The following is a 15,245-nucleotide window of genomic DNA, read 5'->3' on the forward strand; positions in this document are numbered from 1 at the left end:
GTTGAAATACCGCCGCCTCACTATAAAGCTGTAATAAATTATTGTAATATTTAGAGTCAAAGACAAGTCAAGAGAAACCAAATAGGAAAGTTTATGTCTGCAGACCAGGAACACAATAGTCAGTTTATTCACTGTCTAAAGTGTTTTTTACACATTTAATGAGGCAATTTAGAGAATTTCGCCTTTTCAGACAGTGAGTGGAATGTGGTGGATGCCTGGCTAACATTGTCTCATTGTTCTGTCTCATAACCAGCCTCTGTTTTTCGCTCCTGAGCAAAGACTGCTGGGAAAATCAGATTGCTTTTACAAAGGCTGGCTTAAATCTTTCTGTCCCAGATACTCTCGCGGTGTCTTTAAAAGCATCTGTTAAAGGGTTTTGTTTTGTTTGTAGATTATTTTCTTTCTGTGTGACCGTAGTGTATTGAGAATTACAATCAGTGCTCACATTGACCCAATCCTCATTACTGCACGTCAAACAGTTTTGGCACCAGAGTTTACCAGAATTTATTAGACAATGATGAGTCACGTATTGTAAAAAATATGGTAAACCCACATGCTTTCCAAAGATTGACTTGATTTCGGCTAAAGGAATAATTCATACTGGGGTTTACTCCATCAGCACAGATTGTAATACAAGCGTATTGCTTTGTTTCACAACTGACTCTGTTCCTTTAATTGAAGCTGTAAACCAACTCATCTTTACAAAAGGAACAATAGTTAAGGCTGTTAGTGACAGAATTTTAATATATTGTGGTTCTATGTGACATTAATAGCATACTCAACATTACGATGTTTTGGAGTGACGATAGATACATTACAAAAACGATTTGTTGTTGGTTGTTTTACATGTTATCAGATAATTTAAAGTAACCACAATTTATATGGATAAACTAAACTAAAATTGGAAATGCGAGTACCTTTGCTTTCATATATTTGTCCCTTTACAGCCAATGTAAAACTGGTAGATAAAAAAACTGTGTGATTGACTTGACCCTTTGTTTTATGATACAGCTAAAACACGTTTCTAACGATAGATGTCTAACAAAAAGCTTAGCGTTAAGCTACCAGCAACTTTCAAATTTACTGAGTAACATGTTGTATTTGTTTAATAAGAATACAAACCAAAATGTAAAAACATGAAGTTGAGGTTTCATGTGGAGTTGCCTCTAGAGTCTAGACAGAGCCAGTCCATATGTTTTGTACTGTCTTTATGCAAAGATAAGCTCAGCTAAGCTTCTCATCTAACTCTTGGCAATAAAAGTGCATAATACATACTCCCAAAATATCAAACTATAGTCTATGAAGAGCTTAAGTGAAACCAAAACATGTGGGCTCTGTTCCAAACCTCATTCAAAATCCCATTTACTTCCAGCCTCGTAACATAACCTCGATGGACAGTATTAATAAAAACCAAAAAACAGTCTAATGTTGTTATTTACTCAATATTGACTTATTTCGTATTAAGTAGGTAACAATGGCTAAAAACCCGCATTGAAGCGCTGTCAATGAGTGCTGTAGTTTTTTTGTATGCTGACAAATTATTAGTTGTTTAACTTTTTGAAATTGGGTGCCACATTGTCTTAAAATATGGATACTAATCTCTGTGAACATGGTTCCCTTTCTAAGAGACTTATTAAAGAAATGTGGAATGAGAATAATCAAAAAGTAACTCAGGAGTACTCCAGTAGATGGCTGCACTATTGTCATGTATTAGTTCTCAAGAGAAAGAATATCAGGCACACACACACACACACACACACACACACACACACACTGAAGCCACAGGCATTCCCACTATAGACACCCATTATCTGAGTCTGTATCCATGTGTTGTCGACCCAGAGCAGGAACTTTGGGGGCCGCTGTGGTCAGACGCAGGGAGAGGGAAGTTAGCGCTGGCAAAGAAAAGTCAAAGTCAGGCATTTTTGGAGTAAGATAAGAAGAAAGCGATGTGGAAGGAAAAACTAAAATAACAAAAAGCCACTTGGGGGTATGAGATTACTATGACAACACGGCTCTCTGTTTTTGCTATGTTTTGAAATATCGCAGCCTTTAATCAACAAACACAACGAGGTGATAAGTGAAATACGCATTCATCATCCAAACGGGCGTCAGCTACAGTACAGCCCAGTAGGTGTGTGGAGATGACCCGCTCTACTCATGTTCCCTTGACCTCCGAGGGCACAATAAAACCCGGGGCTTGTGTGGCATTGGCAGGTGCTGCAGCTGAGTATGAAGCCCAGAGTATCCAGTGTCAGGCCTTTGTTTGCTTTTTTGATATATTGCTGACCGCTGCCCCACCTAACATGTGCAGAGGAGAGCCCGCTCCCCCTCCTCTCAACACCTTTCCCCACATAAATAAACCCTATCGCTGCAGGAATGCCTGGGGTAAAATGCTCTATACCGCTATTGGAATTCTCTGGACGCTGATAAGATGACTGTTTAGGATGTTTCATAGACACACTCCCATCTCAACACATACTGACTCACAGACCCAACATAAACCACTGACACATCTGCTGGCCCTTTGGTTTCCGTCTGCACATCGGCCACAAGAGACCGAAGATGTTAAATAAAGGGAACGCAGATTCATGTTGTAGCCAATCGATTATACTGATGAGGTGAGTTACCTTTGCGTGAACAGAGATACAGAATATATATATATCATCATCGATGCAATGACCTATATCGTGATAGAACATCCTGGCCATTGAACCGGCACTAAGTTAGATAAAACAGTTCTCATGAATCATTGTTTGTTGTTTCAAATAACGTCATCAAACGTGCTGGAGGAATAGTCTGACAATTTGTTATCTTAATGAGATAAGAAGATACCATTCTCTATAAAGGTATCGTTCTTCTCATCTGAATAGGCAAGAAAGCAAATAACTGTATTAACTGTTGCTTTTAAGAGCAAGCTTTTACAGCAGCAACCTCCCCAGTAAGAACTTTTACAACTGTTCATTTACAACAGTGACCCTTATACTGATATATATTACTGCCCTAGTTGAAATATTTGTATCTTGAACTTTGGACAACCAGCCAGCAACTTCCACATACTGGGATCAAGTGCAACCGGGCAGGGAGCAACTGTCTTGCATTGCAGCTGTTTTGGGTGAGGGGGCATCAGGCCAAGGACAGGCACGCTGACCCCCCCCCCACCCCCACCCACCCACCCTGAGCATCTGTGCCCACTCATTCAGGCTGGCACCCACTGAGCCGAAGCCATCAGTCACTGAAAATGATGACAGCAAAATACGCAACGGGAGGAGTACGGTTTTGACTTGGGTAAAAACCATGAAAAGCTATGAGACAACCAGCACGTTCACACATAGACTGCCACTGTACATTCTCTTCATTTGCCTGCCATCCATTAAAACACAGCTGCCAGCACACGGCGCTGAGAAAGGAATTATTGCGCCGTGTATTTGGAGGCTTACGGCTGAATGTGTGTATGATATATGTATCCATTTTTTTTTCCATCACCAAAATAACAAAAGTTCCTCTTTCACACAGAAGACTAATAATAATAGAGACATGGAGCTATGCCGCTACACTGCCTCCTCCTCTTCCCTCTCACCCCAGTGTTGAAGATCTGTTAGTCAGGGGCTGGGGAGTTTTCAGTCTCCGGGGGCACATCCCTCTGAACCGCCTGCCAAGCTTCTCCTCTCCCTCCTCCATCCTCTCTCCTGCTCTGCTCTCTTTCTTTGTTCCCCTCTTGGTTCCCTCTTCTCACTGATTCTACTCCTCACGCTCAACTGTGTCCTTCACTTCAGCCTCCTTTCAACTTCCGTCATCTATTCCCGCTTGCCCCTCAACAACGGCACTTTTCGCTTTCACACTCGTATCTATTTTCCCCTCTCTACCCTTCCGCTCCTCTTCCTCTCCCAGCTTCTTTGCAGCCGTGCATAATTAGGCCTAAACACTAGCCTGCGCAGGCTCACATCTGGAAGGAGTTTGGACATGGCAGTTTCCTACCAAGACGACTAAATATTTAGGTTGAGAGTTACTGCGTGTGGATGAACTCATGATAGGGGGGGGTGGGAAGGGGAGAGAAATGGGGAGCTGGAGATAAAGTAAAAGAGGGAAAGTGGGACAAGAAGACTGCCGATCATGGCGGAAGGCGGAGAATAGCATGATGCATCATTAAACTATGATAAGTGTGAGTTTATAGAAATGTTGCAGAGTACAATCTGACACGCAGGCATTGACGAGCCAAATGAGGAGGTGATGATATTAGTGCGACTGGTTGCTCCTTTATGGCTGGCAGGAACAACAAACAGCCAACTAATAGTTTTAATAAACAAATCCCCGTTGGGATTTCCCATGAGGCTGAGGGCCTCAGCTGGAATGTTCACAGGGGCCAGCTGTTGTGCATTACACTAGCAGCCGGCCCCGGAAGCCCTGGGCCTGGTGTTCTCCAGCCCTTGCCTGCTCAGCATGGAGGAGAGCATTCCTCCAGGCTGCCCCAGGAGACAGGGCAGCGAGGGCTGGCTGTCAGGCCATCCGATGTGGGGAGGGACCGAGGTGGCGTAGGGCACGGGGAAAGCTCCCCTGCTGCACCTGGGATACTGTCCGCAGTCTCTGAACGGACTGAGGAATGTCAGGAATAACACGAATATCAACACAACTTCTCACATTCCACATCTGGAGCTAATGTCATGAGCAACGATGGGAGCACGGGCACTTGAGGAACTCACCAAAACTTCAGGAAAATTAACTTTCCAGACACCAGAGCTCCCAGGAAAGGTAAAGGTAAAATGGCGCATTTTGGGCGGTGTTGTTTGTTCCTCGTTTATTGCCTTGTAAAAGTGAATCAGAATGCTAAACATCTGCACAAAAACAACTCAACCAAAATTAGTAGATGCGGGGATGGAAGATTATCTTCAATCACCTCGACCACTACCACTCTAGCCTCTTTTTCCCCCTATGGTTTCCAGCAATGTGTTCCCCAGATGTTTATTCTGGCTTTATTAAGGAAGAAACACAAGGCCCTATAAATCGACTGCTGGCTGGCTTTGGCTTTCCTGGGGCCTAAATACCTTACTTTACCTCATATGCTCGCTGCAGTAGGGCAGTTGAACATGCTTTTTTTTTTTTTTATTGCGCCCATGTGCAGCTAGCATTTCTCCCACTGGGTCATTAGTACAGAGATAGTAACATTCTGTGGGAATGAGAAACAACTTCAAGTCTGAGCAGCTGTGAAGCAAGTGAACAAAAACATCACCCAAAAAATGTGTCACTGATAGATTGGTCCATCCGTCACGAAAGATAGCTTGTTTTGGTCCATTGGCCCCTTTCAAGTTTTGTCCAGACACTAATTAAAAAAACCTCACACTAAACTGTCCCAGAATCAATGCCGTCCAGTTCTCATTACATAGTTTAGGCTTTTGTTTTCTCTCTCACCAGAAGGCGATTGTGAGACAGGGTGTAACTGTATTAAAAGTCGGAGCCAACCCGCCAGTAAAGTACAGATATAAAATATTCAGAATGTGTTTTTGTTTATTCTAGTTTTGTAAGGACAAGTCAGCTGGGCCATGTGCACAGGGAGGTGTTGGTGTTGGTGGTGGGAGAAAGAGGGAGCTGAGATCTGCCTCAGACTCAAATTTAAAGTGACAGAGTTGTGTCAAAGAGGCAGGGCCGTATGATGGCTACAGTCAGCCTGCCCTCTCACTGATCTTCTTAATGGTTCACAGAGAGACGACGATCAGCCCTCCACTGCAGAGTTAAAACTAGATCAAGATGTAAACTTCTGACCTAACAAGCCCTATTACTGCAGCAAGTCCTAAATACAGTTAAACCTAAGGTCATGGGTTCAGAGTCATGGGTGTGTGGGCCTGGTCGAGGCACTGTACCCTCACTTATGCAAAATGCACCATCGAAAACATTCATCCAGTTAAATCCTTAACATGGAAACACAATTATCCTCAGCCAATTATAGTTCACACTAACTCTATCTGGAAACAGCTACGTCAGCTTAAAATGTATCATGATCAATTCAATTTCTTTTCTTATAAAATCTTTATGGGATATTATGGGAATACTGCTGAGGACATATATGACACCATAATGTAAGGTCACCATGTGATCTCACCACTCAGTGCCACACACACACACACACACACACACACACTGCAACGTTACAGGCCACAACAGACGGCTCATAATTCAGTGATACGACATTAGTTCAGTAGTTCATTAGACTGTTCCAACTCACAGAGTCACGGTCCTGTTGGGCAGCAGGCCGGCATCCGGAGGTTCAGGCAGCTCCTCTTTGCTGCAGCTGACCCGTCTCCCAAACGCCTGGGCGCCGTGCGTTTTGGACCGCTCGTCCGTGCAGCTGCAGCCGCTGGTGGAGGCGAGCAACCCGGGACAAGCCTGGGAGAGCCGCGGCTCGGAGGCGGACAGCAGGAGCAGCATCAGTACCAGACGCCCCGGCAGCAGAGGGATGCCAACGCCGGGCGTAAACATTGTCCTTCTGCTGGATCTCACCTCAGCTGCACCCCCGCCTCCAGTCATCCCATATCTCCACCATGAAGCTTTCGGAGGGCGTGAGGAGGGCACAAGGAAACGAAATGATCGTGGGTGAGGTCTTGAATGAATGGTAAACTTTGAGACCCTGCGCTCAACAATGGACACGCGTCATCCGGTCCTTTCAGAAATATTCAGCACCCTTGATTTTCCAAGAGTGTCCCGTTATGTCATGGCAGCCGTGGCGCGCAACTCCCCTTGATCCGAGAAATTCAAGGGATGCGTGAGTCCATCAAAACGTCTTCAAGTCCCATAAACAAGCGCAGAATTCTGACGCTAAAAGTTGGTAGTTGTATAATTACCTTGAGGGATTTACATCACTTTAGAAGTGGCCAAATTAGCGCTATCTCCCACTCTTTGAATTAATCCAGAGGTTGATGAGATCCACAACCGTGTGGTCACTTCCACATCATCTATATGAAGAAGTAAAGAAAGAAAAAAAGTATATCCTCAAACTTTTGTCAGTTGTGTCGCTGCTTTTAAAAGTTTTCCTCAGTGTTTCCCGGATCCCTGAGGTCCCCGTTTAGACTTCTCTCAAACGCAATTTAAAATAAATTCAAACCGGGAAAAAAACGGTTTGTTCGGGCAAAAAGTGAGCTGGTCTCGATCGGCTTCTGTGTAATTCCCAAAACCTAGCGGTTTTGCCTGCTTGCCTCTGTCACACTCAAACTCACTTAGTTACTACCCCAAGTGCGCCCATTCCGTCTGCGCTCTGGTCCCCGCGGTCCTAGCGCATACAGCCCAGTAAGAGACAGAGAGAGAGGTTTCACATGTGCTATAGGGTAAACCCACCTGAAGTCACTCCACACGTCTTCATCAAACTTCATGACACAGTCCAGTAGGCTATTTTATGTATTGTTTTTGGCCTAAATTATATGGTAAACTGCACAAAAACGAAACAAAAAAAAACCTTTGTTGCAGACTTTTGCAGTACAAAAATATATATATTTAACATTTTGCATCTCCTCATTTGTAAGAGAATAAAGACTTATTACCTCATCATCATGATGTATCCCTATATAGTTATTTTAAGAGAAAGACGGGCAAATTCTGTAAATGCAACAACATGCAAACCCTTTAAAGAGAAAACGTTTTGGAGCAAAGAAGAAGACCATGGATATTTGTTTGATGAAATAATGTGAGAATCTATAGGATTTTAATTGTTTCAATGCCATATTGCTGTTGTTTTGTTGCTGATTGATTTGAATTGGCCTTTTCCATCCAGGTTGTAGAAGACAGGAAGGTCTTGATTTCAATGTGCGCCTTCATTGGGAGAGCAAACTAAAGTCATGAATGAAGGCTGAGGGTCTCTTGTGTATTTCAACAGATCAAAAGCTTTTCATTCAATCAGCGGGAAGGAGAGGAAGTTAAGACCTTTATAGATACACTTCACTAGTTTCTATATTGTTGCTGCAGAAAGAGTTACAGCAGCAGAGAACAATTTGAACTTGAGAATAAAATGAGACTGAGCTGTCATTACTGACCATATTGTAGATGGTAACTGTGATTTATTTTTATCTGAATGAGTTATAGTGTCATATTTTTCTAGCACAGCAGTTATTTTCATGTCCCCATTGAAGGTAATTGCTAACAGCAAGCTACATATAAAACATTGCAATAGATAGATACTTTAATACAAGTCTTTCTGTGGTGATGGCCACAGTAAAATTGGCCTTACCTCTGAATGCTTACCATGTGCTGTTTAAAGTAGATAATTGAAGCTCTACTGCATGTTGATACTTTTATGCCCAATAAATCAAATATTTTGTTGATAGAATAATATATATTTTTAAATGTGACATTTCCCCCCCCCCCTGCAAGAATCACGCTTGGTCCAAAAAATATAGAAGATCATATAAACTTCCTCAAGATCTCCTTTTCACATTTTTGCCTGTGTGTGTGTGTGGAAAGTTCCCAAAGTAGCCTATAGTACCCGACTCCATGGATTTCTGTTTTAAAAATACTTTTTGATATACGAGACGCCTGGGAGGACGGAGGCTGTAGCGATTCAAATCTGGAGAGCATTTCATAATATGAGATGGTGAAAGCGTTTGAAAAGGGACTTTATGCAATTGGGCTTGACATGTGTTCACTGACATATCCAAACTGCAGGCACCTCAGTCATGCGAGCATGCTCGGCAGTATAATGGTCCACTGTGCTCTGACCCGCACAGTGGACCCCGGGTTTGTTATTCCTGTATATGATACTGTACACTGGAGCGGGCTCAGAGAGCCAGCATGATTATCGAAAGAAAGCACAAGGAGTGGATGGGCGCCTGCTCAGTAACGAAACAGAGGGCTGTTTATCCAAGCAGTTAAATAAGGCTTCAAGTACAACACCCCCCTCCAACTCCACAAGGCCCAAATCTCTCTCATCTGGAGAGCACAGTTTCCATTTAAAATGTCACGTCCCGAAACTGCACATTACATCAAATTGTACTTAATGGCATCCAGACAAACTTTAATGTCGTTCCAACATTTTCTCTCTATGCACCCCCGCAGCCCCCACTCGCTCCTTATAGCCAAGCAGGCAATCTCTCCTTCTCCCTGTTCCACATCTGGACTGCATTCCAGGTGGGGAATTGAGAAAGGGGAGAACGTCAGGAAGGAAAGGTGGAACGCAGAGAGGCTGAAAAAGTAGGACTGAGAAAATGTCTGAGGGGAGATTTTGGTAGAAGTTACGCAAGCTTTTTGGGATGTATCACGACCGACGATACGTGCATTTGCCGTTTGATGATAGCTCTTGGGAATGTTCCTGTTGTCCTCCAAATCACACGTTAGAGCAGACGTCTAAAAGCAAGAGGGCAATCAGAGATGTGACCCAGCCAAAGTGACTGCTGAGATTGAGGCACAGCTAAGGCTAGTGTTTCTGCCAGTGGATAAACAAAAGAAAAAACTTCCATCCAGGAAGCAAACGCCGGGCCCTCTGAAAGGCACTCATCTGTTTCTGAGTCTTTCTTGACATCTAGTGGTGTGATCAGCAGCACACACAAGGCCCGCCCTCTCTGAGACGCTCCGTCAGTCTACCAGTCAGTCCTGCGGTGAATGGTTCCAATTAGGGATTTATTGCGACATTAAACCAACTTCTTCCACAGTTTATGAGGTTATCAAATCATAATGTGGTGCCATGTTTCCCTACACTAAATACCTTTGTCGATCATTAAGAATTATTATCAGCAGCAGAGGTAACAGCAGTAGTGGCAACCCTAATGCCAGTAATATATAATCCAGAATATATATTGCAGCATTGGCTCTATCACAATATGTTTGTAGCCAAGTCAAGTTAATAGAGCCCAATATCACAAATCTGCCCCAGTGGGCTTCACAATTTGTACAACATACGACACCCTCTGTCCTTAGAGACCCTCGCAGCAGGTAAGGCCTAAAGAAAAACTCTGCAGTCCAGTTTTTAAATATATGCAAAGAAAATACATCATATTTTGTACTCCTTATCAAAGGGATCAATCAATACTGTAATAACTGGGAAAATCCACATATTTATGCATATATTGAAATACATGTGTGCATAGTTGTTGACTGCATGTTCATATAAACCAATTAAGAAATTGAATTACTATCATATTGATCCACAAATGATGTGCTTTCTTATGTTAACATGAATTGTATTTTTGAATAGTAAGTTCAGAGTCACTTTTAAACCTGGAGCAATGCTGCCCTCTCTTGTTAGCAGAGTGAATTATATGACTATTGTTTAAATTGATCTTTGATTCTAGCTGGACTGCTGTTTGTTAGCATCACATTCAACATTTAGAGGTGCTAAAAGACAAGTTATAACTCACCCTGTTAAAGTGCTACCTAACTGCACTCCAACTGTCAAATGTTGGTGACTTGTCAAACCGGTCTTCTAAGAACAGGGATGTGTCCCCGCACCCCGTTCATTAATGCTGTAAACTTCCACCAGTCATTCCTATGCTTATTAAGTATTTATGTCAAACCGTCTGAATGACAAATCAGCTCATGTAAACGATGAACTGGGAATCTGAACAGGAAGCAGAATGACTGACAACTCCGGCTCAATAAATAGATATGGGTAGATTTTTTGTTCATTTTTTTTAATCTGTCGTTTGTCTAAGGTAGATGCCTTGCTGGCTGCTGACGTGACAATGTTCGGTTAACCAACTCTCAAACTTGAACATGCCTCCCTTTTGTTAAATAAAAAAAGTAATTGATCTAAGCTGTGCCCAATGTTACACTGAAACATTTGTCCATCTGTTCTGGAAATGTGTGGGCCAAATACACGTAAACTGTGAGAAGGAGCTCTATCTTTGATCATATTGTCTGTAATTTTGAACTGATATGTGTGTATTTCAATCTTATTAGAATTGTTGCAAAGTTTTACATTGATAAAATAAATTTGTAAAACTAACATCTCATTGAGCTACATATTAAGACAATATCTTCAGCAAAAAGTGTTTGTATGATTTTAAACTGTGTGAAAGTTATGTCGACCCCTGAAATGCTTTATGTTACTTTATTTTGTTAGAATTTTTACTTTCCATCCTTTCATGTGCCTTACTTTACCCATTTGAAATATGAATGTTTATTTATCTCACTGTATTATTAAGCGATTAAAAATAAAGTTAAAAAAAAAGCAGTGGGATGTGTCAACAAAGAAATAGAGCCGGACTCCATTTCATAGACTAAGTTAATGTTATCTTAAGAAATAAACGGACTCAGAAATTGCTCACAGTTATTAAGGAGACAGACTCTGACCGAAAGCAATCGTTTTTGCGGTGCACATTGTTGTGCGATCAGAGTGAATCCGCATTCATTGGACTCGGTTTCTAACCATAGTGACCAGAGCCATAGCTTTATTCATTTGAACCCGAGCGACCGTCGCGACCACCATGATAACCATTTGTCTGTAAACGAATAACATTTCCAACACCAAGCAACTAAGGCTGAATAAGCACACAGGAAAAACATGCTGGTGCGTTTTTTCTTTTTACTCAGGTTTCATTTTTAATGTGAAGATGTCAGCTATATTATCTGCTCAGAAATATAAACTGCATTTCAATCCTCCATCATTAGACATGTTTGTGTTGTGTGCAACAGTTACAGCTGTTGACAGTAGAGCCATCTTAAAGGGCTTTTGATTTAAGCACAAGTAACAATTCCATCCGGTGAAGCACCAATCCATGGCAAAGCTGTGTTGATGATGCCTCAAGTCTTCCATTTGAAAATCAGTGTGATGTCCTTGCTGTTGGCTCATTCACATTTCCCAACCTGAAAAAATAGACCACTAGAGTATTGTTTTGACTCCTGCGTCATTAGCAAACTACAGTATGTCACCATTGTACTAACTCATGCGCGTTAGCGCTTCTCTATGGACAGCTTATGTTATGAATCCATGTAACGGTCTTACTTTTTGACACAACATGAAAAACGTGGTCTGTTTAAGATTGGACTCCTATCTTTAGCTTTTATCATTAAAGTCCCTGAAGTGAAATTCAAAGAACTTCATTCTTACTCTGCAGTTTATTATAATTTTACATAAATGGATATGACAAATGAAATCCAGATAATTCACATTATATCAATTAGGCTTTCAAATTCTCAGTACATACCTCTAGTTCGGTCAGCTGTAGAGCATTAAATGTGTGGTGTACCTCTACACCAGCGTTGCCAAAACACCAGTGACAACCGTACAACTTTTTTCCATCTTAGGTTTGTTATGTAATAAATCTTCTAACATTACAAGTATTATTTCACATGCCTATTTTTTTAAATCTCAAATAAGGTCACATCTTACTATACACAGTGAGACATAGGGTTAACGATTTATTGTCATTCATTGTAATTGGGTCATTTTCACAGCAGACATTTTCTCAAGTCCCGGCAGGAGCAGCACAGCTGTAACTAAAAACTTTGATAATGGCTGCACCCCACTCCAGCGCCCTGAGATCATTAATGTAATTAGTTACACCTGTGTTTTACTGCTAAGTGGCAACAAAAGGTCAGCTGTGACAAAAAGGTCTATTCAACTTAAAAGACTTAAATATTTGCCATCCCTGTATGGCAAAGGGACAAAAGAATAAGTCGATAAAAATACTTGGGCAGACATCACTACAAAGTAAAGACCCAGTAAGGATGTAGGAAGACATGTACGCTTATGATTCCAACACAGTCATAGTCACTGAAGAAGCTTTAGGTTGTGCGATTTTATTAAGTGCCACAAGTAATGCGAACATGATAGTTTATCTCTGAGTACTGCTGCAACTGGACAGGTGTAGTATCAATTATTTTCACACTAAATGTCCTGTGCATACATTATGCATTTAAATGGTCTAAATTATAGAATACAGTTCAATCACAAAAACATCAAAAATATTTGTATATATTCAATTCATCTATAGTCCCTCATAAGCAACAAAACAAGTCAGCAAATATGTATTTTTTTCATTATTTCTACTATAAATTCTGCTTACAAATGAAATAGAAAAACTCAAGGGCTTTTGGCCTGACTCTAGCACAAAATTCACAAACTCCTTTGCATCTGTAACAACTTGGACCCTCCTTCCCTTCTCTCTCTCTCTCATGCACACACAGTCACACACACACACACACACACAGTCACACACAGTCACACACACACACAGTCACACACACACACACACACACAGATGCAGGGAAATCATGCAGAAGCCACCACACTTCTGCATGTGAAAGCATGCATCCATACACACCCACACAGCACCGTCTGTGTACAGTACATTTTTTTTAAATGGCATGCAGTGTAGGTGAGATTTTGGTCCCTTTGTGTCAGCAGGAGATTCAAATGATCATCCAGATCCTCAGAGAGCCAGTCCTGTTCAGTTTGTCTAAAGCGTTGGTGTTATGTAAATCTGGCCGTAGCACAATGTGTTGTGGCTCGAGTCCATGGCAGCTGTGCATCGTTACAGCTAAGAATAATCTAAAGAGACCGCGGAGGACGGGTCATTTGAAAGACAAAGCCCCAATGCTCATATAAGAAAAGGCAAGAAAATTAATCATAATATTGCAAAGTATGGTTAAATGTGATCAAAAAAAAGAACATCCTCTGCCATTTCGTAGACTAGTGTCCACCTCCATGCCCCATCCCAAGGTCTATAACTGAGTCAGATGGTGTGGAGCTTCAGAAGGACAAGCAGCACTCTACGTCCAGAGCGGGGCAGGTGTGGGATGGCACTTATTGGCGCGGGGACACGGTGGCTTGAGGGGGACTTTCTGGGCCTTGGTACCTCTGTTTGGCGTGCTTCTCACAGTACATCACATCTCCGACGTAAAAGTGACCTCTCATCTTGAGGTTGAGGCCGCAATCTGTGCAGGTGTAGCACTCTGTATGGCGGAAGCGGTCGTCAGCGATGCGCACGGCCAGTGTGCTGTGGGAGAGTTGAAACACACAGGACTATCAGACAACAGGGTGGAATCAACTCGAGAGTTGCTAACGTCAGCACTGATATATGTCTCAGTTCAATTTGTATCTTCAAGGAAAAGTGACAAGATGACACCACAGCAAAAACATTAGCAGGTTCATGTTATACTGACACTTATATGATCAAATGTTTTGGCAATGTGGTGATACAACTTTTACAATGCAGTTTCCCCTTTCTCAAACAAGTCACAATATTTGAACTCAGGCAGATAACATCTGTATCATGACACTAAAGTTAAAGCAAAACATTTGATCCGCTTTAGAACTAAATAAATCTGCCCCACTGGCAGATCGTCTTTACTTGGTAAAATAAAGCTTAGAATAAACTCAATTACAAACACTGAAAGGTGAGTAAAATATGACCTTAAGACTTGTTCCTGTACATTCACTAATTAGATGTAATAGTCATAATAACCAGTTGTCACTTTGGACACATTTCCCCCACCCCCCAAAAAATGAAAAAAAATACAACTACACACGCACACTTAATATCACACTCTCCATGTGGAACATCTTTTACTGCAGGGCAAATTATTTTAATAACTGACACATCTATGTTGCTCAAGTGAACGTGTAACTGCAGGAACTTACACAATGCCGGTGCCGCATTTCTCACAGGTGTGGTTTTTTTGGACTCCTCCCACTGATGTGCTTTGTTTCGGGGTGTTAGGCGCAAGTTTCCCTGGGAACAGCAGGCCTGCCTCTGGAGTCAAAAACACACACACACACGCATGAACAGAGCAGCTAAGAGGGATGTTGTGACAGGCCTGCATCTCTTTTCATCGCATCAACACCTTGTTGGCCTTCACTGCCCCCTGTCAGCGGAGCTGGTTTGTGTTTCCCACTAGTCATCAGAAGCTTATCACCCATGGGACACGCTCCATGAAATGGCTTTCCACACATTGGTCATTAACACGTCGTGAAAGAATGTTAGCGCTATCTGGATTTATTTGTCCCGACATTTATCAAAGCAGAGGGGGTGGGAAGAGGACAGATGCATTCCATGATGGGCTGTTCACAATATGAACTCTCCATCCTGCACAGGTGATGGCCATATGGCAACGATGCACTTTTAACAGGGATGATTTTAAAATAGAGAGGTGCCACCAAAACTGTAGGCGGTATAATTTTATGATTTATTTGCAAAGGGTCATTAAGATATAGATCAGTCTAAATGTTAAAACAAGTTACGCAATCCTGCAAAGCTCCTCCATGCAAACACATCCATGTACTTGTCATCTTGAGTAGGGCCCCGCTGAACACAACATTTAACTTACTC

The 15,245-nt window shown here is 42.0% G+C and overlaps 2 protein-coding genes across 3 annotated transcripts in view; both read right to left on the reverse strand.

The window, feature by feature from the left end:
* The window catches only part of adgra2 (adhesion G protein-coupled receptor A2), a gene marked incomplete at its 5' end in the record, with an annotated part of 34,746 nt that extends 28,227 nt beyond the window's left edge, over positions 1–6,519 (reverse strand). Inside the window, one exon of the mRNA XM_079161818.1 lies at positions 6,218–6,519. Within this exon, the coding sequence (XP_079017944.1) occupies positions 6,218–6,519 (302 nt within the window). The remainder of the gene's footprint in view (positions 1–6,217) is intronic.
* A 6,174-nt stretch (positions 6,520–12,693) lies between these two features.
* Positions 12,694–15,245, reverse strand: part of pdlim2 (PDZ and LIM domain 2 (mystique)) — a 33,968-nt gene continuing 31,416 nt past the window's right edge. For both annotated transcript variants that reach the window (XM_079160521.1, XM_079160522.1), the window contains exons 9-10: positions 14,558–14,669; positions 12,694–13,913 (exon numbers count right to left, since the gene is read on the reverse strand). In XM_079160521.1, coding sequence (XP_079016647.1) covers positions 13,721–13,913; positions 14,558–14,669 — 305 coding nt within the window. In that variant the 3' untranslated portion in view covers positions 12,694–13,720. The remainder of the gene's footprint in view (positions 13,914–14,557; positions 14,670–15,245) is intronic.

The sequence above is a fragment of the Pholis gunnellus genome, assembly GCF_910591455.1.
Source record: "Pholis gunnellus genome assembly, chromosome: 6".
NCBI lineage: Eukaryota > Metazoa > Chordata > Actinopteri > Perciformes > Pholidae > Pholis > Pholis gunnellus.